A 27,912-nucleotide genomic window follows, 5' to 3' on the forward strand; every position below is an offset into this window, starting at 1 on the left:
GTAATATTGTGTGGATCGTCCTAAAAGCTCTGATGTTTTGGAGAATCAACATTGAACTACTGGGTATCCTGTGCTTTCTGGTCCTGTGGACTATGAGGTGGGACACCTGTGGATCAGGTTCAGATGGGAATGTGTGTCATTTGGAGGTCTGATTAAATCCTTAGACACCTAAGTTGATCAAATTATGAGCAGTTTCTGAGGTGAGCCATGCTGGTGGAATCTGCTGCCAGTGAAAGGCTCTGTTGTCATTTGAGTGTGCTTGTTCTGCAAAAGTAAGCAGATGTTTGGTACATGTCAATGTAAGATCCACACCAATGCCAAGATTTCCTAGTAGAATATGGCACTGTAACGTTATTCACTTCACCTGTCATTGGTTTATATGTTCTATTCTTTCAAATATAAGACCTTTGCTTCCATCTAGTGGTTATAAATCAGTATAAAGGCAATGGCTTTACAGATTTCAGAGGAAATGTGCAGAAATGACAAGGAACAGGTGAGAAGTCTCGGATTTAAACACGCAGAAAAACACTAACAGAAAAAAAAATTAATCACTGTCAGCAGAAATATGAGTCTGAAAAAGGCAACGGCTGGAAAACCTATTTAAAAATAAAGTTAAACGGAGTGTTAGCAATATAGCCAACAGCAAAAAAAAGAAAGAACGAAAATAACGAAACTTACACTGTATTAGATTATCTGAGAAAAAAACATGTTTCAGAAGATGTGAGCTGGTGTTTGGCACAAACTCCACCATACCAGTTGTGTCGCTATCGTATTATTTTGTCGTTTAACCTACAGCCAATAAATATAACGAAGAAGAAAAATCTCGCGATAGTTCTTGGAGTTCACGTTACCGGCATGGAAGAAATGTTGGCTTTTGGTATGTTTTTAATACTTCTTAAAGCAGACTGGTACTTAAAGGGCTATTACTGATAAGATATTGTACACCGCTAAACAGAAACGACTGTGTGCTTTGGTTGAACTCTTCATTTAGTTATTCCCGGGCGAATAAATAAAAGCTCCTCTTTGTATTACTAACGTAAATAACTTTGCCAAAGTAACGTACGTATTATGTAGTAAATAACTAGTAAATGGCCAGTATCAAGCAATTCACAACTAAGTTTAAGAATACTTGCTTGGAAAGTTTCTTTCACTGGTGTAAGCTTGGAGCGGTTACTGAAACTAAAGTAGCGGTGTGTCAGCAAATCAGATTAGCAAAGAAAAAGAGTAATATACCAATATCTTAATGGTTTCACTAAAGATTCATATATTTGTAAATTAACATATCCAAAAGTAAAACAATCATATCTTACTAATAGCATCTGATAATAGATGTGCTCACCAGTTACCTGTCTGCATCTTTTTTGGCCAAGTGGCTTTTCTTTTTGTTTCTTGTCTTTTCTTTAATTATATTAAAAGCTTCTTTTTTTTATATTTAGCAAAAGTGCTGTGAAAAAACTTAAGTACACCCTTATTACTTCCATAGGAATTAAGAGGGTTAGTAGTAGCTAGGTGCTGCTTATCAAATGCATGATTGCATGAGTTTTTGGCAGTTTGCTGGTCCGGAGCATTCAGGTGTGTGTTAACACAATGCCGCAATTTTTCCAGGATCTCTCTGAAAGCTAAAGCTTGGCCCGAACTGGGTCATGCTGCAGGACAATGATCTCAAGTATAGCAGCAGCATCGACAACAGAATGTTTGAAAAAGAAAAGAATCAAGGTGCTGTGGTGGCCCAGTTAAAGCCCAGACCTTGGCCTGACTGAAGTGCTGTGGGGGGACCTCCACCACCTCCAAAATTCCTCTACAATGAAGTGAGAGACTGATAAAGTCACACAGAAAACAGTCACTCCAACTTACTGATTATAAAGGTGGTTCTACAGCTGTTAACCAGTGGGGTTTAATTAGTTTTTCACAGGACTGCAGCTGTGAAAACTGTCTTTTCACATGTCTGTTTTTTCTTGTCTGAATTGCAGTGATGTTTCAGTGTGGCCCACCTCAATAAAAATGGCAGGAGTTCCTGGAGTGAGAGCCCTCCTCACTGTGCAGCGATCGGTGACATTGCAGCACAGCTTTTTTGGCTTCATTCCAGTACATTTTGCATCAGCCTGCTTCCCCAGAAGGCTTTACAGTACTTCGACAGGAAGTACTGAAACAAAGCCGCCGGTAAACCCGGAGAATGAATCTCTGCTCGAGAACTTGAACCTCATGGGAGTTGATGTGAGGATGGCTCGCCAGCGTCAGCCTGGGGTGCTTCGTAAAACCTTCACTAATGAGCACGGCCTTGCTCAGTTCCTGCAAGGAAAAGGTGCCAGCCGCAAAGTCATTGCTAGCATAATATCCCGTTATCCCCGAGCCATCACTCGCTCCATTGAACACTTGGAACAACGCTGGCAGCTGTGGAGAAACATCTTCCAGACAGACGCAGAAATCGTAAGCATCCTGGATCGCTCACCTGAGTCGTTTTTCCGCTCCAGTGATAACGACAACTTGGAGAAGAACATAGATTATCTGGTCTCACTGGGACTAAATGCCAAAGACCTCCACCGGCTGCTGACCACAGCACCGCGGACATTCTCCAACAGCTTGGAGCTCAACAAGCAAATGGTGGAGTTTCTGGAAGATATCTGCACAGAGCTCGGTGGAAGTAACCCAGAGCAGTTTGCAAAAATGGTCATAACAAGAAATCTTTACATTCTAATCAGAAGCACTAAGAGAGTCAAGACAAACATCGACAACCTGAAAGCATCACTTAAGTTGAGTGATTCAGAACTGCTGGCTCTTCTTCAAGGCCACGGGGCAGAAATTCTGGACCTTTCCAACGAGTACCTGAAAAAGAATTTCAACAGCCTGGAGCAGAAGATGACTGTACTTGGCTGTCGGAAAGCTGATGTTAAAAAACTGATCATCAACTATCCGATGATTCTCTACATTGGGCCTGACACTCTGAGCTCTAAACTAGACTGTCTTTTAAAAGGAGGAATAACAATGAAGCAGATACTGGAAAAGCCCAAAGTTTTGGACTACAGCACACAAAACATTACAGGGCGCCTAGAGGAACTGAGAAGGGTGGGCTATGACTTCCAGAAGAATGGCATCAACATCCTCGATTCAAGTCGAAAGCGGTTTGCCGCAAAGATAGAAAAACTTTCTGCCTCACCAGAAGAATGAGTGTAGCTTGCTGCCTGTCAGACAGTGTTGGCTGATACTTATCTAAACATTGTGCCTGTGATATTCTTCTAGTCTCACAAAAGTAATTAAAGCAGTAAAAATCATAAGCTGAAGGTCTGGGGACCTGTAATTACATTTGAAGCTAATGAGTGAAAGGAAATTGTCAGTGGATTACCTCCTTATGTAATGTTTCAGGTGTTTTAATCCATCAATACATAAATATGCTGTCTTGAAATAAAAAAAAAACATGCAAAAGGTGAAATACATTTGACTAAATGTGTCATTCACAGGTAAAGTTATGGAATGACTTATGTGATATTTGTTTTTAAGCACTAAAGACGACTTTTGGGCCATTTTAAACCCAACACATGGCAAGAATCATTAAGAAAATGGGTTATTCTTTTAGTTAAATGACTGGAGCAAAGATCTCCATTTACACGCACCATACAACTTTGTTAGGCACACTTTGCTAATACCAACTTGGACCCCCCTTTTTCCCTTCAGAACAGCATGACACAGATTCCTCAGAGATTTTGGTCCATTTTGAAATGACAGCATCACACAGTTGCTGCAGATTTGTCAGCTGCTCATCCATGATGCAAATCTCTTTTTCATATATATTATTAGAATTTAAAGGATATTTGTCAGCATTTGTTATTTGTTTGAATAAATATTACAATATAAACATCAATTTTGGAGGGTACATGAATCACAGGCATGTAGAAATCTCATGTCTCAAACAAATGCATCAAAGCCACATCGGGCAGGCTGATAACACATTTTATTGTCATTCAAATTTTTTAGCTCTCAAATGGTTCAGTCATAACAAAAGGAAAGAAAATTGCACAAAATAAGAAAACTGGATATAAATAGATACATTATTGAATAAGGTTAAAGAATAAAAATAATACGCTCTAAAATAAACAATAGTGAGTTAAACTAAAAAGCGAGGGCCTTGTGAACCAGCTGCCGTGACCAAACTGACAAAGACTAACGATAAAGACATTTCATGTATATTTTTAGTTTGTTTTACTTAGTCACACTCCAGCCCAGTAGGTGAATCTGAGTGCTGGATTTCAAAGGCAATGAGAAAGATTTTGCGAGCGGTTCGCGGAACCAATGTTGAGCAGCAAGTTTACCACGGACGTAGCTAAGGTGCTGCACAACGGTTTCCTCACGATTCTGGGTTGTGCATGTCTAGTTGTGGAAAAGAAACAGGAACTTTTGACTTGATTTCTACGTGCTGTACATCAGTTGTCTTTTAACTTCACGGTTGGAGCAAGGCGGCTGTTTACTCAGTATATCGGTAAGTGGTCTAACTCAGCTACAAGCGGAAGATAACTGGTGGAAGTGGAAGGTTAAATATGGAGCACAGAGAAAAGCAGGCAAGCTGATTATGATAAGAAGGCAGTACCTGAACTGGTTTAATGTGTGCATAAAGTATCCTAACGTAGGATTGGGAGCTGAATGGTCCTGTGAAGTGTTTAATTAGGAAGGTGTTAAAATGTTGCAGGAAGAGAGACTGTGATGGAAACAGCGGAGGAGGTGAACGTTTCGAAAGGGGCAGACGTGGCAGCAAAGGGTGAAGCTGCGATCAAACCAGAGTAAGTTACCGCTAATAACTAAAAAAACTGTGGAAATCGCAGTCACATAATCAAGTGCTAGCCAGACAAAGTGTGTGTGTGTGTGTGTGTGTGTGTGTGTGTGTGTGTGTGTAGTTGTAGCACCTCACACCATGCTGCCTCCTGTTCTCATTCTCAAAGATGACAATCTTCACTTAACCCTTTAAAGCCTGAACCGTTAAAAAATTACCAGAAAATTCAATAAAAACACTGAGTTTTTATTGAGCCTTCTGACAAATGTTTTAAATTAACTAAATGTTAATACTTCAATAGTATACCAGATGTACAAGTGATGGGGAATAAAATGCAAAGGCAACCAAAATTTATGAACTTCAGAGCCAGTAAAGCCTACAATATCAGTAAAAGTCATTGTCTCAGGTCAAAATCAGGTAATAATATACCGACAAAACATGTTCAGCCTGGCGTAGCTTGAAGTAATTTCCTCCTGGTTATTTAAAATAACTTTAAAAGCATTTGGTGAGAGCAGCGCCTCACTAAGCTGCAAATTAGAACAATCTTTCTCCAAATTCAGCGTGAACTTTCAAAAGAGACAGACAGCCATGAGTCAGGGGACTGAAGATAACGCCAGATTTTTATGATGAATGTAAGCCAGTTAGTAAGATGGGAGCAAGCATAGCTGAATAAATAACCATGTGTTTGAGTCTACGAAAGAACAAAGCAGACCATCTGAACTGAGCAAACAGCACAAGCAAGGCACGTGACTATAAGGAGGCTGTCTACATATGAACTTGTTAAGATATTTATTTGAATTTATGTGAAAATTTGTAGAAAGTGTCTACAAGAGATAATAACTCATTTACACAACATAAAAAATATGACCCTGTAGGGGTGAAACAGGGGCTTTGCAATTTCCGGTGGGGAGAGGCCGCTTTCCCCCCCCCCCCTGGTGGTGTAGTAAGGACTTACTGCCTTTATTTTCAGCCTTCCTGCTGCTTTGTCTGATGAAGCAAAGAGTGTTACACTGTCAGCAAAAAGGCTGTTGAAAGCCCTCAACTCTTTGCTTTCAGTGTTTATATAGCCCCTGCTTCAGTGCTACAGGGTCTTACTAGTTTAGCATAATTTACTGCCATTATGCTCTTTTTTTTCCCCCAGTGTCAATATAGTTCATATAGAGCTGGGTGATAGAACGATAACGATATGTATTGCAAAATAACTTTTTCTCGATAGAAAAATTAAACTATTGCGATAGGCCTCATCTCTCTTGTCCTCCTAAAAAAAAAAAAAAGAAGAAGAACAGCCAATCCAAATTAAGTAGCGCAGAGCCGAACCAATCACAGCCGCAGCGTCACGTCACGTGACTTGTTACGTACAGCACGAGTGCCAAGCCGCACAGGGGCGGTATATTTGTGTATTTGTTTGGGAATCAGCCAGCCGTCGTGCCGCCCGGGTAATGGAGGAAATGAGTGTGCCGACTAGAGAAAAATCAACCGAGAGCGTGACCGAAGGTTACCGAAGAGAAAACAGATGCTGGTTCCAATTCCGGAGAGATTGTCGAACGGAAGGGCCATAGAAGTTCCGTAGTGTGAAGGTATTTCGGCTATTTCAAGTCTGACAAAAAACAGAGTAGCGCGCACTGTAAATTGTGCCGAAAGCAAGTCTGGAAATACAATAAACCGGTGCATGCTCAATCTCTGACTGAAAGCGCTAATTCGTCATTTGGCTTTTGTCAGACTAAAGTAACTGTTAAAACTGTTTGAAAAGCTAAGCTATACAACAAGCAGAGATTGAGAATTTCCTTTTAGTTCTCAGTTTATTTGATATTGACAAAAGTTAGTCAATTTTGTCTGTTCTTCTGTAAAACAAACAGTTTTGTTTGTTCTATTTTGAAACTTAAATGCTTTAGCGGCTGCCTTTTGTGTAGTTTGCAATATTTGCCTTTATTTATCTGAAAAAGTCTCATGTTCCTTAAGTACATCTACCCTGTTGAACTTATTATGGGAAATAAATATTTAAATCAAAACAAGCTGCAGATTATTTCACATTTTACTTGTGAGCAACGGCACATTTAAATCTTACAAATATAGTTATTTGACTTTTATCGTGATATATATCGTTATCGCCTGAAATGAAAAAAACATATCGTGATATGAAAAAATCTTATATCGCCCAGCTCTAAGTTCATACTAAAATGCTTTAGTGACACACAGACTGTTTTTACACATAATTTAAAACAAAATTTATCAGGAGGATTCTTTCATCATCTTCTTATGTTTGCAGATTCCTTACAACCAAAGACAAGTTTCATGGGTTGTTAGACTCAGAGTGGCAGGGCTCAAAAAGAGAGAAAGCCAGTGAAAGTGACACAGTTGATGATTCAAAGGAGACTTCTTTGGAGGAACCTGAACCTAAAAGGCTGAAACCAAATTTTGAGGGTAGACCAGATGGCAAGCGTCTTCGGGGACAGAATAAGTCAAGGCCGCACACAAAGCCCACAGCCTACGATGAAAAACGACTTTGTCACTCAATCATTCAGGTATGAAGCTCTGACTCTGCATTCAAAAAGGCTCTGTGCAATACATTTTGATCCATATAGTTATTTTTGTGACTTTCCCCCCCCATAAATTTAGAACAAAGAATGCCCCTTTGGAGCAAAGTGCTTCTTTGATCATGACATTGTCAAGTATATGGACTCTAAGCCTCCCGATATCGGGGAGACCTGTCACATCTACGAAACATTTGGAAAATGTGCCTACGGTTTGTCCTGCCGCTTCGCCAAGGCCCACACTACGTCTGACTTCAAATCCATGGAGAAGGCCGATCTGGTCAAGGTGTATGAAGGCAGGACTATGGTGAAGAACAACATGAGTAAGGAGCTCCAGGGTCGCCTGAGGAAGCGATCGGTGTCCTTCGAAAAGTCAGAAAAGTACCTGAAAACACTCTCAGACAACAAAGATAAAGGAGCACAGCAAGGTAACGGTAAGACGAGTGAAAAGGCTTTTATAAAGAATGCTGCCATCACAAATTTTGCTCATGCTTTGTAGGAAGATACAGATACTGAGTATGCCACGAAAGCCTCCTTTTCACTAGTACCTACTTGCTTTGGCTCGGCTCGACACGGTTTAGGTCGTTTTCCATTACAATTGAGTAACATCTATTGTGCGTGGGGTAGTTATAGCAACACAGTCAAAAGTCCAGTGATTTTTAGCTTGTAATTTTCTATTTTTGTGAAGAGGACGTCCTCATGATTCATCAAGTGTCACCACTGATTGGCTTATTGGTGGTATGCAAACTGTTGATGTCACATTTTCAGATCAGCTCACTTGAAACCCCGGCTGAGTACGTACTAAAAAAAGTACCCAGTACCAGGTATTACCACCTAATGGAAAAACCCCAAAAACTGTATGGAGCCTTTTAGCTGAGTAGGTACTAATGGAGAAGAATTTAGTATAACACTGGTAAATAGCAGTTTACTTATTTACTGATATACTGAGTATACAGCCACATAACCCATAAGGCAACTTGGCTGCCATCAGGACCCACAAAGGCTGAAAGCATCTTTTTTCACTGGTGCATTAATATGCCACAAACTGATTTAACTGTGTAAAATCTGTGGAGTTATGCTTCAAGAGCTGCTGTTTCTTAAAATAAAATTATCCTTAATTTTGACCAGCTCATCCAGTGTTAGCAGATTAAATACACTCCTATTCTATTTCTTTTAACCTGCACATGTGTTGAACTGTTGCTACATACTCATACATGCATTATCAATTCTATCTTAATTTGTTCCTTTGTCTCACTCATGGGATCTATGTGCATCTGAATTTTCTGCTGATCCAGCCGGAGAAAAACAGCCTGTTTCTACTGAAGTACAGGTAACCTTTTCTACTAACAGCATTCCCTCTTAGTGACCACTCTGTCAGTGAGCCTTGTGTTTATTGTGTGTGTTTTTCATGTTTCTGACTAACTGTAGACCAGCTCAGATAAACAGCCTGCTCCAGTGAAGACCGTCGGCCCGTTGACTGATGCCGATGTCATCAAGCTGCGCCCATGTGAAAAGAAGCAGGTATATCTCTTCCAGTCGCTTTCCTCCAGAGTTTTCATTTCTGTTTAAACGGTAAACAAGATATTTTACTAAACTGTTCTAATCAGCAGACATCTGATACTCATATATATATATATATATATATATATATATATATATATATATTTAGGGAATATTTACACGATTTAAATTACAGTCAACTTGTGTTGCTTAATGCCTCTTTTTGCCTCTGTTTTTAAGGTGGATTTTCAAGACAAGCTCTATCTCGCCCCTCTAACAACTGTAAGTACCATCACACTGAAATCAGTATTGGAGTTAGTAGTAGTTGTGTTTTTTAATGTATTTCTGTCTTTAAATCCAGGAATGTAGCAAGTGCAATTAAATAATGACCTGTAAATGAGGTCGGGATCTGATAAAGCAAGTATTTCTTTAATTTCCTCAGTGTGGAAATCTGCCTTTCCGTCGCGTGTGTAAGCGCTTTGGTGCAGACATCACATGTGGGGAGATGGCCATGTGCACAAATCTGCTGCAGGGGCACCAGTCCGAGTGGGCCCTCCTGAGGAGACACGAAAGTGAAGATGTGTTCGGTATTCAGGTGATGTTTAAAATCTTCTGAAGGATTCAGACCTATAGAGGGGGTTGTTGGTAAGACGTCTAGATTTGTGTGAGAGTGCAAGGACTTTGATTTTTAAAGCCTGAATTGTGTCTCTAGGTGGAGGGCAGTTTCCCCGACACAATGACGAGGTGTGCAGAGCTCATCAACAACAACACTGAAGTTGATTTTGTGGACATCAACTCTGGGTGTCCCATCGATCTCGTATACAACAAGGTAAACTCTTAACTTGCCCCCCCCCCAAATCTCAGACGGTGACTTTTTTCTTTCATTTCCTAATAGACAACTTGAGACTTCCTATTTTGTAGTCAGATGCATTTTGTGTGTTTATACTACAGCACAAAGAGCACAGATACCAGCATTTGAGAGGAAGTGTTTAACATTAATATGACAGTCACTGACAGATGGCCTTTTTTTTTTCCCATCAGGGTGGAGGCTGTGGCTTGATGACACGTACCAGAAAATTTGAACGAATAGTCAAAGGAATGAATTATGTAAGTATGACTTTTTGCCTATTGTATGGTAATTATGCAAGAAGGAGAGTTTTGTTGCTCTTGTGGGTCATTGCAAAGTTACAGTTCAGTTCATTTTTATTTATATAGCACCCAATCACAAAAATAATTGTCTCAAGGTGCTTTATATTTTAAGCACAGTATTTGAGAGAAAACCTCAATTCCCCATCGAAAAGCATTTGGCAACAGTGGGAAGAAAAAACTCAATTTTAACAAGTAGAAACCTTTATTAGATCCTGGCTTAGGGAAGGGCAGCCATCTGCTGTGACTGTTTCAGGGTGAGGGGGAGAAGACAGGATAAAGTTAAAGGCTGAATGAAAATATTTTTCTCCCTGTAGGTCCTTGATGTCCCTCTAACAGTCAAGATCCGCACCGGCGTTCAGGAAAAGTCTAACATAGCACACAAGCTCATCCCAGAGATGAAGAATTGGGGCGTCTCAATGATTACAGTAAGTAAAAGAGGAGCATGTTTGAGCAATGTGAAATCGTCCCGATGCCATAAATCAACATGATAAATAGGAAATTTCATTTCTAGGCTTACAGTTGCCAGATGTAGCTGTAAGCATCCATAATTCTGAATTGGTATAATTTATGCAAATGTAAATATCCTATGGTGACGATTCATTCTCGAGATGTTATTCTGTTCGGTGATGTATAACATGTTTACATACTCCTATTAAAAACATTGACGCTGTGTTTTTCCTACAGTTGCATGGCAGATCCAGAGAGCAGAGATACACAAAGTTAGCCGATTGGGACTATATCACAACATGTGCAAAGCTGGCTAGCCCCATCCCACTTTTTGGTAGGTGGATTTGTAAAGGTTACACAAAAAGACAAAAGCCTCCTGATGTTTAAACAGTTTCATGCATTTAGTTTGCCGTTCTCTAGGTTGTAAAACCTTGCACAGAATGCAGTGTAGTGTTTTTATTGTACATGTTTTTATAGTACATATTAATGACAGGTGATTTGGTTTTATTTTTCTAGGTAACGGAGACATTTTGTCCTATGAGGATGCAATGAAAGCGAAAGAGACCGGAGTTTCTGGGATTATGATTGCAAGGTTAGTGTCATTTCCTTGCAGCGTAAACGAAATGATTGAAATGCCTTAAAAACAGATAAGATGACATCTGGAACTGATATGGTCTGCAGCCAGTGACTTTTGTTTTTAGATTTCACTTAGAACTGTTTCCATTATTAGAGTTCAGGTATATTTGTTTACACTCACTGGCCATTCATTAGGTACACTTGTCCCACTGTTTCTTAACACAAATATTTCAGACTGCTTCCAGTTGACAGCCAAAATTGCAATACAATATACGACTGAAAAAATGTTGCCTGCTCTGGTGAAGCTCCACTTCTGCTAGAACATTTGGATCAAAGGTTTAGAATTAGGTATAAACAACATGGATCCATCCCGGGTTGTATCTGTGGTTCAGGCTGGTGGTGTAATGATGTGGGGGATATTTTCTTGGCACACTTTAGGGTTGTGGAACCAACTGAGCATCATTTACTGCCACAGCCTAACAATGACTTCACAGTAACTCCACAGTCATCAGATCTCAGTCCAACACAGCAGCTTCGGGATGTGTTGGAACACGAGACACATCGTGGATGTGCAGCTGACAAATCTACAAGAACTGTGTGATGCTGTCATGTCAATATGGACCAAAATCTCTGATGAATGTTTCTAGTACCTTGTTGAATCTATGCTACAAAGATTTTATGCAGTTCTTAAGGCAAAATGGAGTCCAATCCTGTACTGGCAAGGTGAAACTAATAAAGTGGCCATGAGTGTATTTTGCCTCAGTGAAATCAAGAATCTTTTTAAGTTGTTTTAAAACCCAGCAGCAAATTTGTCAGAGCTCTTAAGGCTAATATGTGGGTGCCTTTTTCCATGTATAATTTTATAAAGTGTGGAAACATTGTTTCTCAGAGGAAAATACAAACAAAACACTGACCACAAATTACTCCATAGGATGGAAGATCCTTATACATTAATTATTTATTTATTTATTTATGTATGTATTTATTTATTACCTTTTCGGGGTTCTCTCTCTATAGGGGTGCTCTCATTAAGCCTTGGATCTTCACTGAAATCAAGGAGAGCCGACACTGGGACATTTCGTCCAGTGAGCGACTGGACATCCTAAAGGACTTCAGCAACTTTGGCCTGGAGCACTGGGGCTCCGACACTAGGGGCGTGGAGAGGACACGTACCTTCTTGCTTGAGTGGCTCTCCTTCTTGTGCCGGTGGGCTACAACACATTTCAGAAATTTTGCATTTGTTCTTCTGTGAGCAATTCGATTCATATATTCTGTGCAATTAAGCTGTTTTAATATAATTTTAGGGTAACAGACTTATTTGTGGTCTTTTCCCATTAGTTTATGAGACTGGGGACATTTAATAGCTGAAAATGTGTCATAGACTATGTTGCATTCCACTTTCACTCATCTGACTCTCGCTGTTAAGTTTTCCTGTTTGCTGTGGTAAACATTGCTTTCCTTCTCCCTCCATCTGTTCTCAGATATATTCCAGTGGGCCTGTTGGAGCGAGTGCCTCAGAAGATCAATGAGAGACCTCCGTACTACATGGGCAGGAACTATTTGGAGACACTGATGGCCAGTCAGAACGTAGAGGACTGGATCAGGATAAGGTGAGTACAAACACACCTATTTTCTAGAATTACATTTCAAGATTGCACAAAATTAAGATTTCAAAAGTGCAAAATGTAATAATGAGTGTCTTGTGAATTGTTTTCCACTTTCCAGTGAAATGCTGCTTGGACCCGTACCCAAGAATTTTGAATTCTTGCCTAAGCATAAAGCCAACTCCTATAAGTGATTTTTTTTGTTCGACTATTACAATCATCAAGATTTGTGGGTTTTTTTTCTTCTTTTTCTAAATTGTTCAAGAGATCAAGCTCAAAGAGAGAAGATATTTTATGTTTTAAGTGATAAAGACTCTAGAATAATCTGTTTATTTGACCTGTGTTGCAGTAGAAACATATAGCGGTTTTCATGCAATTGAGTGCAAATAAATGTTTTGCAACAACAAGATGTTTGTGTCATTTTATTTTTCTATTGAAGGAAATTGTTTGATTTATTTGATTTTATTAAACAAACAAACACTGAACAGAGATCATCTGTCTGCATGAATTTTGTAAATATGTTTTGAAGTTCTATATTACCCTGGGTAAGCCCAGTGATGATTCACTATGTAAAGTTTTTTGTTTGGAAATATTTTGTTAAAATATGCAACAATAAAAAATAAAACAAAGAAAAACTATAACAGAACCTGAGCAAGAAGTGAAATGATGATGAAATTATGTCATTTTAAGAAGGCAAATAAACAGGTTAAGGGAAGCTCGTTTTCTTCACTGGAAAAGTCGAAATTTTGGATTATTATCTTAAATTTGAGGTTTCAGTAAGAAAGTTGAGATTTTGAGATATTAACCCAACATTTGCATTTGGACTTTGCAATTTTCTTCCACAAGCTTTTTGATAATCTCAGACACAAATATTGTCATAGGCGGGGAAGAAACCACTTTCATTCCCGTTTCCTTATATATAAATAGAACCTACATTTTTTAATAATTAAAAGTATTTTGTAAGTCAAAATTTTCTGGACTCCTTTAGTGCAGAGGTCATTTGATCTTTCTCAGCACGCTCCACTAGTCCAGCTAGTCCACTTCTTAAACATGCCTGCGCCAAATTAAAACGAAAATAAATGTCAATCTAGAAAGATAAATTGTTGCGTTTTTGTTTACATCTAAGGTCTATGGCCAGCACAGAGAAACTTTAAGTGATTTAAAGATTTTTCATAATATCTAAAAAGAAATTGTCATACCCTATATAATAAAATATTGGTCAGATTAATGTAAATTAAATGAATAATAAAACAGGCGAGTTTCCTTCCTGCCTGTTTATTTATCCTTCCCACCTGTAACGGGGCAGCAGGTGAAAAATCAGCAGCAGTCAGGTGCAATCAATTAAGCTGGAACCAGTACTTGTAGCGGGGCGCGAGGCTTTCTGCAGCTGCATGAGAGCTTTCACGTGAATGGCTGGGTGCAGGCTCGAGCTGCTGCTAGTCCTGGCTTGGACTCTGCTGCTGGTGTCCGTCCGGGGGTGGGAGCGCATAAATGAAACTCAGCTTCGCAGTTTGTATGAGCCCGGAGAGCGGGGCGAACCACATGACCCTACAGGTAAACGGCAGGGAGACGGTTGGGCAGGTGTATTTATCAGGATTATAGTTAACTCGATGCTATTTTTGCAATTGGATTCTTCCGGGCGTCCTGAAGCTGAATGAACAGTAAACCACGGTTTTGTCACACGACTTGTGGCTTCTAACAGCTTGTTGCCTGACGGCTAATCGTGACAATCTACGATATAGATTTGAGAGGAATGAACATCATGCTTATTACGCTACACTTCTAGCTTTTCCTGCCCATATGAATGGGGTTTTGACCTTGTTATCAGTGACCTAACAACGATCTCTGTTGTCCAGATTACAGTAGTGGCCTTGACCAGGGTGAAGCTAAAATTCTTGAAGATGTGGTCCTTGAAGCCGAAGGTGTTGCCAGCAGTGAAAACATTGACTCCGATGTTGACTATGATGACTTGGACATAGATGATTCTAGACCCACGCGCTATGGTGGTGGTGGTGTGGACCGTGGGCTCCAGGTAAAATTTGAAGATGAGCCTCCAAGGAGCTGGCCAGGCAGTTGTAATCCAACTGCTTCTGATCTAGAAGTTGTTTGCAGTGAAAGTGGCTTCCAAATTACTCTGCCAACAGGACCTTTGAGTGAGGTCAAAGTGTTTGGTATGTACTTGGATTAGATTTTTAGATTTGTAATGGTTTGAATTGCTCGATCTGATAAAACTTTGGCATGTACTTTCTCCAGGCTCTGGGGACAGTCTGCTGCCTATTGTTGGTGCTCCAGAAAACTGTGGTTATGAAGTGGATCCGCTGAAGAACACATTAACCTTACCCTTCAATGGGTGCAATGTAGAGCGGCATGTAAGTTGCTTAAGAGTTTCTCCCTTGACTGTTTTGCTTAACAGGAAATCATTAAACTTTATTTTACAATTTATATAGGCTGATGTCTTCAGTCTGCAGCTCTTGTACACCGATACACTTGGCCAGAAACGAGTGTCGACCACATCTTGCAACAAGTTTGAAGTTCGTTCAGGTGGTGGGCCCTTGATGTGTGTTAAACTGGTCAGAGATCCACAAGCACTGGTTCCACCAGCAATGCTACCAGTTCCTCCAGTACCACAACCAGTATTGCCCCAACCAGCATTCCCTCAATCATCACCAACATTAAGGCAACGTGAGTGGTTTGTAGAAGATGCTTTGACATTATTCAGATGAAATTAATTGTTTTTCCCTTATTCAGATTGCGGCATCCCTGTGGGAGAGCAGGTGAGATGTGGTCATTATGGAATATCTATCTCAGAATGTCAGGCCATGGGCTGTTGTGTGGATTTGCTAGCGTCTGTCTGCTACTACCCACTTGAAGGTAAGGATAGTTTTTGACAGATGGTATAAATGTTGAATTTTTAATCCGTGAAACTTAAGTGGCTTTTTTCTGTCCTTCCTGTAGAGTGCACAGTGGATCAACATTTTGTATTTGCCATTCGGTACAACTCTGCATCCATCCCTGTGGATCCTACCAGACTGATTGTTCCTGGAAATCCAGAGTGTAAACCAGCCATTGTTAACAACCAGGTCGCCATCTTTAAGTTCAAAGTTACAGAATGTGGAACCCATTCTTACGTAAGTTACCCCTCTCTTTACGGTGTAATTTCAATTCAGTACATCAAGCAAAGCTGTTACTTGGCAAACTTTGTAGGAATGCTTTGACTTTTTGGCCGCAACCTGGTATATGTCCAAATCTAGAATAAGAATGCTTTGGTGCTTGACTTGGAGATGTTGGTATCTGCTACTGCAGGACTAATTTTAATGAGCGGTCATGACCAGCTATCACCCTGATTTGCCACTGCAACAGCCTACATGTTTTGCTACTAAATGGCAGGCAGCAGTACAGGGGGCAGTACTGCTGACAGATTGGGGTTTATGCAGCTTAAACTGGAAGGATGTCTCTAGTATGACATGTCTAAAGCTTGTTGACTGTCTGAACTCTTCCATGCGCCATCTGATCTGTCAGAATCAACTTTTAATCTAAACTGTCACTGGTATGAGGTTCTCCTAAAAGGTGCAAAGGTTTTGAGACTTAAGCAGACACTTGGCTTTTAACGTGCTGGCTTGTATTTTTGTAAATTGCACCTCAGTAAGTAAATCATCCAGTGTAACTTGTGTTGACAGGATGTTGGTGAGGTGACGATATACCTGGCTGAAGTGCAGAGTATTGTTCACGCTCTCAATCTAAAGTATGGTGTCATTACAAGAACTGATCCACTCAGGTTAGTGGCTTGTGCTATATTATACTATGCAAACACAAATCTAACAGACTGAGGGGCAGGGGCACATGATGAGCAGTATGCTGTGTTCTAGACTGGCACGTGGTATTAATGGCTTGATCTCTTATAGATTCCTGATTGAGTGCCGCTATAACAAATGGGGCAGTGCTCAGTCAATGGCTAGTGTTGGCTACATGGTGAAGACCCCACCTTCCAGTATGCCTTCTTCAGTCATCTCCAACAGTTTATATGGTGTCGAGTTGAGAATTGCTAAAGGTTGGGCATTGCATTGTCTTTCCAACAAACTACAGTAAGCAGGCTTGACAAACTCTGCTGGTGTGAAGACTGGCTAAATGCCTTCTGTTCCATCCCAACAGATGAGACTTATTCAAGTTTCTATGACCATCACCATCAGCCCTTGCGGCTGCTCCTCGGCCGCCCTGTGTATCTTGAATTGCGCCTCAGCTCTCCTAACGCAGATGCAATAATTCTTGTGAATTACTGCCTGGCATATCCTCGTTCTGCAAAAAATGCTCTGGTGCTAATCTATGAAGGGTAAGCACGACCATCAACCTTTTAGAGCTTGAAGGTTATCTTTAACTTCTGACTGCAAGTTATGCTTGTCTGCAGGTGTGCCAATCCTCATGATCCACATGTGTCCATACTTAAAGTCAGCAATGTTCCTGGAGTGAATCATGAAAAACGCTTTATAGTGAGTGCCTTCCAGTTCATGGATCAAAGGACAAACAAGTACCTAAATGAAGAGGTGAGTTGGAGAAGTTAATGCTGGAACAGTTTCTAATTTACATGTGTTTAATAAAAAATAAAAAAAACCCTAAGGTGGTCTGGGTTCTAAGCAGAAAAACGTTTTTAAAGTCAATGTTTGCCTTGGATATTGAAAGATTAACTTTGTTTTACTCACATGGTGTTCATTCCCTGCCAGATTTATTTCATGTGCTCTGCAGAAGTTTGTCTGCCAGCAGAGAAGAGATGTGATGAGCGGTGCTTTGATGGGAGGGTGAGTCTCTAAATCTTGATGATGATTTGCAACTCGTTTAATGGTCTAATTAGATTAATTTTCTTCCAGGTTCAATAAGGATTTGATCTGGAAACAAACATTGTGATTTAACTAAGAAAATAAAGCCTTTTTATTCACTATGCATGGATCTTCTGTCATCATTAAGAACTGCAAGGTATAACTAGTGTGGAATGCTTGGTGTGGACCTCAGGGTTTGGCATTTCAGATTCACACATTGAAATGTTGTTTATTGAACTTATCAAGCAATAAAACATGACATAATTCAGTGATCATCCCTCAAAGACTGTGGTGCATGCTATACAATGGAAACATTGCGCAAACACATGAAATATTGTGTCTAGGTAAAATGATGACCATACATTTAGGGCAATTTCAGGTAATTCAGGCTCTCAAGTGTAGTTTGCCATTGTACTGCATCATGTACTCAGAGGGAACCTGGGTCTGTCCTGGGGCCTCATTCCAGTGGGATGTGCTTGAAATGCCTGAGCTGATTCTTTTAGTCATTGAGTAGTGGGTCTGAGCCCCCCCCCCCACTGATGGGTGAACCCATGAGACTGAGATGAAGACAAACTTGTAAAAAGCAGGGTGTGGAGGAAGAGCTGTAAAGGTGGTGTGACCTTGCTTGATTAGCACTTATAAATGTGATTTGATCACCTTTCACTGCGTGAAAGGTCAAGCTGCACCAGTGTTGGCCTGTCGCTGTCCAGTTACTGTCAATTCCTCAGATTCTCATTGTGCCTGACTGCACAGCCATATTGATCACAAAACCTGAAAATCATCTTGCAATCCAAATAACTACTTGATACAATGCCTTATGGTCATTGCTTCAGCTGTCAGTTTAAGACTTTAAAATTGTACTTTTGAATAATTAGAATAATCCTTTAATTGTCCCACAAGGGGAAATTTGGTTGTAACAGCAGTCAGAAAGACACATATACAAACAGGACACAGAACAGAAACATACACAATTTTTTTTTTCTTACATTTACATCAAGGACAATGGTTACTATAAACAGTACTGTGCAGTTATTAAATAAAATTAACTACAGATGGGGCAAACCCAGGTTGTAGTGTAATTAAAATGTCTTTATAGATGTATACCTGGCAGACCCTTTTGATAATTCATTGGTGACATCCAAGTGGTCCCACAAATCTAAAGGAATCTGGCTTTTATCACTGTAGCCTCCCCTTTTCCCCAGTGGTTGATGTTGGTTTCATAACACAATTTTAAAAGCTTCCCCTCTTTTGGCCTGTCATTTGCATGAGGCTGCTTGTCATTAACATGCCTTATTTTTATTTTATTTTATTTTGTTATAGGTCATTTATACAATGCCAGTCATCTTTAAAGCTTCCTGACATGCACCCATCTTGCAAATCGGGTTAAAAGTATAAGCATCCATCAGTAAATGACCTAAAGCTATGTGCTGTTAACACGTAGACTACATCATTTGAGCTCCCCTATAAATTCATAGAAGTTTTCAGTGAGCTTGATCCATTTACAATATTGCAGGAGCCATATGAATTGTTCCTTTTTTGGATTAAGAGGGTTGGTTAAAATGCACACATGTATTGGTGCACGGGTGTGGGGCGTGACTCATGGGTGTGTTAGGTGATAAATGTGGTTGCACTCACCTATTCACTGCACCTGATGTTGAGCAGAAAGGTAGGTAGGTAGGGTGAGCATGAGGGGAAACCTTCTGTTGACCGCATCTTGAGTCATTTTGCTGTATTTTTCTTAAATGCAAGTTTAGTTTAGTGTGCTAATGTATGCCATAGCCAGAGGTTGTAGTTTGGCATAGTAATTGTAATGTTTGTAAGTTGCATTCGTGTTTGTTTGTGCAGTCTGTGCATTTGTATCATGTTTTGATCCCACGTACTGATTTTGTATAGTGGACAGTAAAATGTGGAATTAAAGGAGCAAATAGTACAGAGGTCTATCTCATGTGGTTATTGTTGCGCGTCATCTGTGTCCTCATGTTTAGCCTGCCGCGGCCGTTGGTTGGAAGAACCGCAACAATAAGAAATATTATATTTGTATGACTGTGCATGTAAAGTCCTTTATACAAACCAGAGGAACTCCACTATACTTAAAATATTGAAAGCTTTTTTCCATGTGCCATACTGCTTAATATCGGAGTGCTTTCTTAAATATTTTTCTCTTTCAACTTTATTTCGTTAACTTGAACATGCAAAGAAACAGAAATGCAACTATGTCTGTGTGGTGGTGGTAAATAAAATAAAAAAGCAATTTTTTGTTGTTGTCATTTTTAACAAACGGGAGAACAATTGAGAAGTAAATGTATTTTTTTTTTTCAGATGAGACGCCCGTGACGAAGCAGCTTCCGATGACCCATAATTCTTTGCGCTTTGAACCAGTTCATCTGGTGGGTTGTTGTTTTTACCCCCCGAGTTGAATCGCTTTGGGTTTTTTCCCCCCACAAAACAAGTAGCTTTTGTTTTGCTTTTTTTTTTTTACTGCAGACCTCACAGAGTTGTCCGTCGTTAGCAAATACAGGAAGTCTTTGTCAGGTGAGAAGGGCCCGGAGTCACATGTTTACATCAGCTGATCTGGAATAAAAACACAGTAAGTCTGTTTGACAAGATGGGTAGATTTTAATATTTCTCTTTGCAGTTTAGAAATGACCATAGTATTTGTCGGAGAGGGCTAGATCCGCTCTCGGTTACATTAACCCAGTCGGGTTAATGGTAGGTAACGGCAATGACCCGTTACCCTACCTATTTTGCATCCGCTTAGCTTAGCCAACTTAGTTTCGCTTCACTTGCCATTTTACCACCTCATTATTCGTGTTTCATAGCATGCTGTACAAAACCCGCTAGTACTAGTCGAAAAAGGGTATATCCGCTTAAAAAAAAAAGAACTATATTAACTATTACATCTAAGTCTCTGTGCCTATTTTGCATGGAAATATTCAGATATATGGTCTAGAGGAGTGGTCGTGTCGTGCAACAACAAGGGCGAGTCCAAATTTCAGTGCACACCTGTGGAAAGTAACCTCCGTGTGTGCTGAAGTTTTCATGGCCTTCTTTCAGTTTCTCACTCAGTACGAAACGGTTTAATTGTTGTTTATGGCTTTCTTCACACAATTAAGTGATCTTTTCACCTCTACACATATGTTATCAACCATAGTCTACCTAACTGTTGTTTTAATACTAATAAATAATAAACAAAATGTATTATCTTTTGTGCAGATCGATTATGTTTGGTCGCCACACAACTCTAAGGCGTTAAGACGTGAGATGATATTTTCTATGATAAGTACATTTAGTTTAAACAGTACTTTAAATGCAGATACTCAATAAGTGAGGCATTTTACAGTAAAGTTCAACTACCTTAATTAATTTACTGCATCAGCATGTGGCTTTTAGGTTATCTGATAAGTGTACAAGCAGGGACCAGAAGGCACAGAACCGAGCATTATCCTTTACTGCGTCAGTTGTAACTTTGTATTATGAGCCTCGCATTTCTTGACATTTTCTTGCTGTTTTGTTCTGAAAGCCTGGTCAGCTGCAGCTGTAGATCTGAGAAATTATGATGTGAAACAAGCTTAAGTCTCATGACCTAATGTGCACGATGGGAGCTGCAAATTCAGCAGCAGTCAGCAGATTTGCAGGAAGGCGTGGTCTTTGTCCTCTCATAAGATTGCACAAACCCAGAGGTGGACTCACACCAGTCTGCTTGTTTAACCCTCAGATCCCATTGCTGGCACAAAATGGCTCATCTCACAGAACTTTTCAAGTATGTGGACGACCACCAGGACCTGTATGTGCAGGTAAGATCACTCAGGAAAAATATAATAGTTATGCTAGACTCAATGTAAGACCTCTTGGCTGTTTAATCATTGTATGGTTGTCATTTGATTTAATGGCTTATTGAGCCAACTTTAAACTGGACAGCATTGTAACTCATTCACTTAAGCTGGCACTATAGTAGATGCCAACTGTAAAACCAGAGTTCCTGATAAGATTCAGTGATATTATAACTGCTGCTTTAGTCAAATTTTGTAGAAGGTCTGATGTCCTAAGAATCACTTGCTTTTTTGAGCATGACGAAAGTGCCTAAAACACCCATTTTAATTTCTTTAAATCCCTTTTTCATAATTGTCCTCAGCGCCTCGCTGAGTGGGTGAGTGTCCAGAGTGTGTCTGCTTGGCCTGAGAAGCGCGGGGAGATCAAAAAAATGATGGAGATGGCAGCCAAGGACATCGAGAGGCTGGGAGGGACTGTGGAGTTGGTGGACGTTGGCAAACAGAAGGTCTTGCACTGGTTACATTTCTTAATACATTAGTGATTTGTATATTACATTATCTTTTCTACTTAAATTTCACCATAAATCATGATTCATGCAGCTTCCCTCAGGAGAGGAGATCCCCCTGCCTCCTATCATCCTGGGGCAGTTAGGATCAGACCCAGCCAAGAAGACGGTGTGTATTTACGGGCACCTTGATGTTCAGCCAGCCAACATCGATGATGGCTGGGACACAGAGCCTTTCACTCTGGTGGAGAAAGACGGTAAGAGGAGAATACTTTTGGCCTGCGTCTTTTACAAAACAACCCTGGAGCTGTTTCTGAGCTGGAAAGTTATGCAAGTAACTGAAGTCAGCTGGAACGCGCTTTGGGCTTGTAAAAATAGATGAAAATTAAAACTTTAAGGATACTGTAGCCAGCTGTTTGTAAGTTACACCGGGTAATTTTTGGTTTAGCAAAGTTATAATATCAAATATGACTGAAAAATGAGCTACAGTACTGTCCTGTAGATAGAATAGATGGCAAAACTAAAAGAAGAAGAAGGCGAACTAATTTTCTAAGATGAATAAAGCTGGTCAATTACTATGAAAACAACAAAAAAATAATGAGGACAGAGTGTTTTAGTGGTCTTAAATGAACAGAGATTACAGAAAACAAAAACAAATCCAGTCAGCAGGTAGGTGGTGCAAGATGAGAATGAGAATGCTATATGGCACTATAACTAAGAGAAAGCGTGCCATCAACAAGCTAAACTATGTAGACTATGAATGTGTCTGACATGCAAAGACGAGTAACACAAAACAAGTCACAGGAACGTCTCGAGAGCTTGGAAAAAACAAGGCACTTGGCCTTCTTTAAGTTTGCAAAGACATTTCACCTCTCATCCAAGAGGCTCCTTCAGTTCTAAAAACAAATGCTTGTGTGTCCCAGGTGTTTAACCCTTAGTTGGCGTTATTCCCTTTCGAGATGGCCCTGAGACGCGTTGATCATGTCATCACCTGACATGAGGGCTCACCTTGGCTCAGGTCATTACAATCACTTGGTCATTACAATGACTGGAGATTAGTTGCAAAACCACCTTGCCTCTGCTCAACAACCATCGTTGGAACAGAGGTGGTGGATTACAACACCAGCTGTCAGCCACCTCCAATGCAGGCTTAAGACCCGATCCCAGGTGCTTCAACCCACATTCACACCTGGCCTTAGGGCCTTAGGCGACCTCAACAGGCAGACAGGGGTCATCTCGCTGCAACATCAATAACATCAAACTCTCTCTTTGGTGTTTAGATTGGATAAATTATATTTAAATGTTCTTCAAGCTTTAATCAGCTTTCTGCTTGCAGTAACAGCTAGCAGCATGTTTCCAAAGTCCAGCCCAGTTAGCTCATCTTTTGTTAGAGCTGCAGTCTTATCGCCAATCTTCTCAGGCCAAGTTGAACCCATAAAGTTATTATTAGAAGCTTTTGGAACAGATTCAGCTTGTGAAAAGGCAAAATGGCTCAAGTAAGGCGTTCTTTAGATGTTCTGTATGTTGTATTATTACAACATATATTGGGATTTAAGCAGACATGGATGGATGTTAAAGAGCTTTTTGCTTCCTTAAAGTTCTGGTTTGTTGGACTCAGCATGCGTGATCTTGTGCGTTTTGAGTCAGCTGACACAAAATGCCACATCCTCTTCCCCCTGTCTCATTCCTGCCTGCTCAGCTGTGTTAGTGCTGCTTATGTCACATTTTACAAAAACTTGCTGCAGACCTTTTTAAAAAAAAAAAAAAAAAATCATGAACAAGGGTTTCATATTGTTACACATAATCTTAGTCATGATTTAAACAAGCTTAAAATGGGGCACTGTCATCTGCTGACTATGTAATAAAAATAACCTTAGTGTCATTTTTCAACTCCACTATCCTCTCATGAGAACCTTGAAACTGAAATAAAGTTTTCTTTTTGTAGGTAAGCTCTATGGACGAGGATCTACTGATGACAAGGGTCCAGTGTTGGCTTGGTTTAACTGCATTGAAGCGTATCAGAAGATCGGAAAGGTACAGTTACTGCCAGATTTAAGCTGGCCAGCAAAAGGTGTTTCGAGTTCAGATAGTTTAAAGATGATATGATATTTTAGTGTGTCTTACAAAAAAACCTGTTTGAACAGTGACTTGAAACACTTGAAATTACTGACAGGAATATATTGAGGTGTGATGGTTTATTTCAGAATCTGTAAACGTACACCACTACTTAGAATATTATCAAGGTTTTTGTTTTGTTTTTGTATAGTATTAATAAAGCAGAACAGCTACTATACAGCACTGTATTCTAAAATGATATGTGGGTCATTCATATCACACATAAGATCAATTATATGCTTAGTTTGGACTCATGCTCAGTTTTATTATTAAAACTCATTGTGAGAAATGTAAAACCTGCGTAATACTATTAAGTATTAGTAAGTGTATTTTTGGGTTATGTAGGTTGTATTTGATTAATTAATGTGCATAATTAGAAATAAGTTGATAAAAACAAAGCCTTGCAACATGGAACAGCTAAGTACACGGCTGCATTTCCAAACTGATTAATTGTCATTCTTAGAAATGGATTATCTCTGTGTTAAAGTACACCACTGATTTGCAGATCACTTGTTGATATCTTCAGAGCTGTCAGCAGTAAATGTCTTGGTCAAAGGTCCCGGGGTAGGATTGTCTTAGGCAGGAATCACTTAATGTTTAAACTGAAGCACATCGTCTTTGCTTTTTCCTGAATTGTACTGGACTGTACTTCAAAGCGTTAAAGGAAAGTTCACGCGTAGCAAAGGCTGGAGATAAAAGATCAACAGTCAGCATGTGCAGGGAGTCCAAATTAAAAATATGAGATTAATCAACTATTTGATCTTTAGAAAATGAGAAAAACAGATTCACAATGAGCCTGAATTTAAACTTGAACCAGTGACCAAATTTTAGTCTTCTGATTTTTTTTTTTCTTTTTTCTTTCTTATGCATCTCTCTTCTTGTTGCAGGACCTTCCCATCAACATCAAATTCTGCTTTGAGGGGATGGAGGAATCTGGATCTGAGGGTCTGGATGATCTTGTGTTTTCTAGAAAGGACACTTTCTTTAAAGACGTGGACTACGTCTGCATCTCTGACAACTACTGGCTGGGCAAGAACAAACCCTGCATCACCTACGGTCTGAGAGGAATCTGCTATTTCTTCATTGAGGTGAAGTCCTATTGGATTACTGTTGGTGGGGAGACACATAAGTATTTTAAAATAATGTTTTGCGTTCCAACCTCAAGGTGGAGTGTGGTGGAAAGGACTTGCACTCAGGGGTGTTTGGTGGCTCTGTTCATGAGGCCATGACCGACCTCATCGCACTTATGGGCAAGTGAAGCTGATAATTGTGATTTTTAGTCTCACCAACCTTGTTTTACAGCAGTTTAGAGTGTTAATCATGTGTTTGTGACTTCCTGCACAGGCTCCCTGGTTGACAAAAGGGGTAAGATTTTGGTTCCTGGGATCTATGACAGTGTGGCGCCTCTGACAGCAGAGGAGCAAAAGCTGTACGAGAAGATCGACTTCGACTTGGATGAGTACTGTAAAGATGTGGGAGTTGGCCGGCTGCTGCATGACACAAAGGCAAAGAAATTATTTATGTTGTTCGCATCACTCATTGGTGGAAATGTGCTGCATAACTGGGTCATTCACACTTTTTGAACCTATTGTTCTTTATTTCTTCCACCGTAGGAGCAAATCCTCATGCACCGTTGGAGATATCCTTCTCTTTCCCTTCATGGTATTGAGGGGGCTTTCTCTGAAGCAGGAGCCAAGACGGTTATTCCTCGCAAGGTCATTGGCAAGTTTTCCATCCGCCTTGTGCCTGACATGGACCCTAGAGATGTGGAGAAGCAGGTAAATATTGTGATAGGTCACAATGATGGCATACAACACTCACCTAAACAATGTAGCAGAGGGCACTCTGTATCTCTGCCACTTATTGGTAGTTTGTTGCGCAGGTGATTTGCTCAGCCATGCATTGTTTTTTTTTTTTTAAGAAGTGTATAAAAGAAACTGCAATGTATGAAAATGAAAAAAATATTATAAACATATTATATTATGAAGTAAAAAAACTGGAGTGATTTAATGTGAATGAAGGTAACTTTATTTAGACAGAAAACCAATGTCACAGGTCATAGCATTAAAATATACAGGCATTAAAATATACCTGCATAAAATTAGGAAAACCAACCAATCAAGTCAGTTTCTTTTGCCTCACCTAATACAGTTCAACCCTTTGCACACATAGTGAGCATCAGGTTGTTTCTGTATAAAAGCTCCAACAAGTCTAAGTTATTTTTCCCTCTTCAAGGTCATCGATCATCTGCAGAAGAAGTTTGCTGAACTGGGAAGCCCCAATAAACTGAAAGTGAACATGGGCCATGGGGCGAAGGCCTGGGTCTCAGACTTCAACCACCCACACTACATGGCAGGGAGAAAGGCCATGAAGACAGGTACGAGGACTTAATGATAAAAGCTGTTAGATTAAAGGGGGAGTTCACTCAATCTCACCCATTTCTGTTATCTTGATACAAAGTCGAAATCAGTTGTGTGTTTATTGTATTAAAAAAGTGTAAAACACTTTCTCCTGCTATGATACAACGGACTTTATTACAGTTTACATTGTGATGTTTTTTCTTTAAGACAAATCAAATATTTTGTCATGTTTCAGCTCCTGCCCTCGGGCAGATGTTTCAGGACATTACAAAGAAGGACAAGCAAATTTTTTTTTATCCAAAAGCCTTGTACATATTGTGGCGAGCTCAGACAAGGAGGAGACAGAGACTTATGTTTTGACCTGCTATTCCTGCCTTAGCCGTAATGATAAGCTACAGGGAGGTCAGCCTTTTATTAGGAACGCCCATTCACACACCACAGCAGTGAGAGGTGGTAAACGGGAACAGCCATCTAACTCACGGTGCTCCGCTAGCCGCACCAAACACAGAACACACAGCGACAATAATGTTACACACTAACATAAAAATGGAGAATCAACACCTGATAACTTTAACTGGTGTTATAACACTACAACTTAGAACACGTTAACATCAGTCCCATAAGTCCTCGGGCCAGTGGCCCCTCCCCCTAGTCCGCTACAATATCTTTATAAGCTTTTTGTTATATGCATATTTTTGTGGACATTTTTAAGTCTTTTTCAGGTATTTTCACTGATAGGATTATATCCAGTTTTATTGTGACAAATTATTATTATTATCATTATTAAAAGTTTTACTGCTTTTTGCATTGTTTTTTTCCTCCTCGCTGTGCTGTAGTCTTTGGGGTCGAGCCTGATCTGACTCGCGAGGGCGGCAGCATCCCGGTCACCCTGACCTTCCAGGAGGCCACAGGCCGTAATGTCATGCTGCTTCCTGTAGGGTCCTCTGATGATGGAGCTCACTCTCAGAATGAAAAGATCAACAGGTTGGTCACAGCTCACAGTTTCACTTCTTTTGAAATGTGTAACAAGTAGGAAATATTGATAAAACGGACAAAATATTGCGGTAAAAGAAGAGGATCGTGTTTATCATCTCCAGATTATTTCTGTGCCAAACTTAATGACAGGTAAACTGAGTTTTTTAATTACAAACCATTATCATGGCTTTATTTCTCCATTTTCAGATCAAACTACATTCAGGGAGTCAAGCTGCTGGGAGCGTACTTCCATGAGGTCTCTCTGCTGGAGTGATTTGATGGTGTCTCATAATGACAGGTGTAAAATATGCTCATCCTCCATATCAGACCATAAACTTTGTGGGTTTACCTTTCACAATGAACGGTTTTATACACCCTGCTGATAATAAACATGTTTTTCTTACTTTGTTTGAGCTGTCCTTTTTTGTTTTTGTTCTTTTCATGATGTAACAGGATTTACTTTTTAACCAGTGCACTGCTTACCATGTGGGTCATAACCCCTAATAATACTGCCAGGTCTCTCTTGGAAATTAGTTTTTTAATCTCAATGGGATTTTTACATGGATAAATAAAGGACTAATAAAAAAATAAAATAATGTTGGTAAGCTTAATTTAGAAGCCATCAAATGTGTTTAAGGCGTCAGTGATAGCAGCATGACCAAATACTGTTATTGTATTAGTGTTTTCCACATCACAGTATTAAAAAAGTACAGTCTTGCTTTCATAGTGTAATTTGAATGTGTCGATATATGTAGAAGCTTGCCCAGTGTAAACAGTTATTGAATGTCCAATTCTACAAATCAGTGTGCTTG

The 27,912-nt window shown here is 39.9% G+C and overlaps 4 protein-coding genes across 8 annotated transcripts; all 4 read left to right on the forward strand.

The window, feature by feature from the left end:
• Positions 1-842: 842 nt before the first annotated feature.
• Positions 843-3,409, forward strand: LOC135933799 (transcription termination factor 1, mitochondrial). Of its 2 annotated transcripts, none has more exons than XM_065471988.1 (2): positions 843-877; positions 1,971-3,409. In XM_065471988.1, exon 2 carries the CDS (start codon positions 2,002-2,004, stop codon positions 3,163-3,165), a length of 1,164 nt encoding a protein of 387 aa, XP_065328060.1. In that variant the 5' UTR covers positions 843-877; positions 1,971-2,001; the 3' UTR covers positions 3,166-3,409. The 2 variants fall into 2 exon arrangements, with proteins under 2 accessions (XP_065328060.1, XP_065328058.1); XM_065471986.1 differs by lacking the exon at positions 843-877 and adding an exon at positions 1,451-1,808.
• Positions 3,410-4,328: 919 nt separating this feature from the next.
• dus3l (dihydrouridine synthase 3-like (S. cerevisiae)) lies at positions 4,329-12,954 on the forward strand. Of its 2 annotated transcripts, none has more exons than XM_065471991.1 (16): positions 4,329-4,471; positions 4,679-4,769; positions 7,026-7,281; positions 7,376-7,724; positions 8,586-8,620; positions 8,719-8,811; positions 9,031-9,072; positions 9,233-9,385; positions 9,503-9,619; positions 9,832-9,897; positions 10,254-10,364; positions 10,624-10,720; positions 10,903-10,978; positions 11,980-12,168; positions 12,444-12,572; positions 12,688-12,954. In XM_065471991.1, exons 2-16 carry the CDS (start codon positions 4,693-4,695, stop codon positions 12,758-12,760), a joined length of 1,863 nt encoding a protein of 620 aa, XP_065328063.1. In that variant the 5' UTR covers positions 4,329-4,471; positions 4,679-4,692; the 3' UTR covers positions 12,761-12,954. The 2 variants fall into 2 exon arrangements, with proteins under 2 accessions (XP_065328063.1, XP_065328064.1); XM_065471992.1 differs by having other exon boundaries at positions 7,376-7,718.
• A 1,021-nt stretch (positions 12,955-13,975) lies between these two features.
• Positions 13,976-17,480, forward strand: LOC135932607 (zona pellucida sperm-binding protein 4-like). Its single transcript, XM_065470101.1, has 12 exons — positions 13,976-14,120; positions 14,423-14,737; positions 14,820-14,935; positions 15,142-15,199; positions 15,315-15,437; positions 15,522-15,694; positions 16,244-16,341; positions 16,469-16,614; positions 16,716-16,893; positions 16,969-17,104; positions 17,282-17,356; positions 17,426-17,480. Exons 1-12 carry the CDS (start codon positions 13,976-13,978, stop codon positions 17,432-17,434), a joined length of 1,572 nt encoding a protein of 523 aa, XP_065326173.1. The 3' UTR covers positions 17,435-17,480.
• A 2,255-nt stretch (positions 17,481-19,735) lies between these two features.
• On the forward strand, positions 19,736-27,508 carry LOC135932957 (cytosolic non-specific dipeptidase-like). Of its 3 annotated transcripts, none has more exons than XM_065470743.1 (12): positions 19,736-19,961; positions 21,090-21,168; positions 21,507-21,650; positions 21,745-21,907; positions 23,596-23,684; positions 24,653-24,853; positions 24,931-25,015; positions 25,110-25,270; positions 25,379-25,543; positions 26,001-26,142; positions 26,962-27,109; positions 27,308-27,508. In XM_065470743.1, the coding sequence occupies exons 2-12, from the start codon at positions 21,109-21,111 to the stop codon at positions 27,372-27,374; spliced, it is 1,425 nt and encodes a 474-aa protein (XP_065326815.1). In that variant the 5' UTR covers positions 19,736-19,961; positions 21,090-21,108; the 3' UTR covers positions 27,375-27,508. The 3 variants fall into 3 exon arrangements, with proteins under 3 accessions (XP_065326815.1, XP_065326817.1, XP_065326816.1); XM_065470745.1 differs by having other exon boundaries at positions 19,736-19,906; XM_065470744.1 differs by lacking the exon at positions 19,736-19,961 and adding an exon at positions 20,065-20,083.
• Positions 27,509-27,912: the final 404 nt, after the last annotated feature.

Source organism: Pelmatolapia mariae, linkage group LG22, assembly GCF_036321145.2.
Source record: "Pelmatolapia mariae isolate MD_Pm_ZW linkage group LG22, Pm_UMD_F_2, whole genome shotgun sequence".
NCBI lineage: Eukaryota > Metazoa > Chordata > Actinopteri > Cichliformes > Cichlidae > Pelmatolapia > Pelmatolapia mariae.

Bases quoted from the DNA above. Each gene is read 5' to 3' on its own strand.
- LOC135932957 (XM_065470743.1), top strand. From the start codon at position 21,109: ATGGCTCATCTCACAGAACTTTTCAAGTATGTGGACGACCACCAGGAC. The intron at 24,854-24,930 runs GTGAAGTCCTAT...TCCAACCTCAAG, and splicing joins TCTGCTATTTCTTCATTGAG to GTGGAGTGTGGTGGAAAGGA. The intron at 27,110-27,307 runs GTTGGTCACAGC...CTCCATTTTCAG, and splicing joins CAGAATGAAAAGATCAACAG to ATCAAACTACATTCAGGGAG.
- LOC135932607 (XM_065470101.1), top strand. From the start codon at position 13,976: ATGGCTGGGTGCAGGCTCGAGCTGCTGCTAGTCCTGGCTTGGACTCTG. The intron at 15,200-15,314 runs GTATTGCCCCAA...TCCCTTATTCAG, and splicing joins TTCCTCCAGTACCACAACCA to ATTGCGGCATCCCTGTGGGA. The intron at 16,894-16,968 runs GTAAGCACGACC...GCTTGTCTGCAG, and splicing joins CTGGTGCTAATCTATGAAGG to GTGTGCCAATCCTCATGATC.
- dus3l (XM_065471991.1), top strand. From the start codon at position 4,693: ATGGAAACAGCGGAGGAGGTGAACGTTTCGAAAGGGGCAGACGTGGCA. The intron at 9,073-9,232 runs GTAAGTACCATC...TAATTTCCTCAG, and splicing joins ATCTCGCCCCTCTAACAACT to TGTGGAAATCTGCCTTTCCG. The intron at 10,979-11,979 runs GTTAGTGTCATT...CTCTCTCTATAG, and splicing joins TCTGGGATTATGATTGCAAG to GGGTGCTCTCATTAAGCCTT.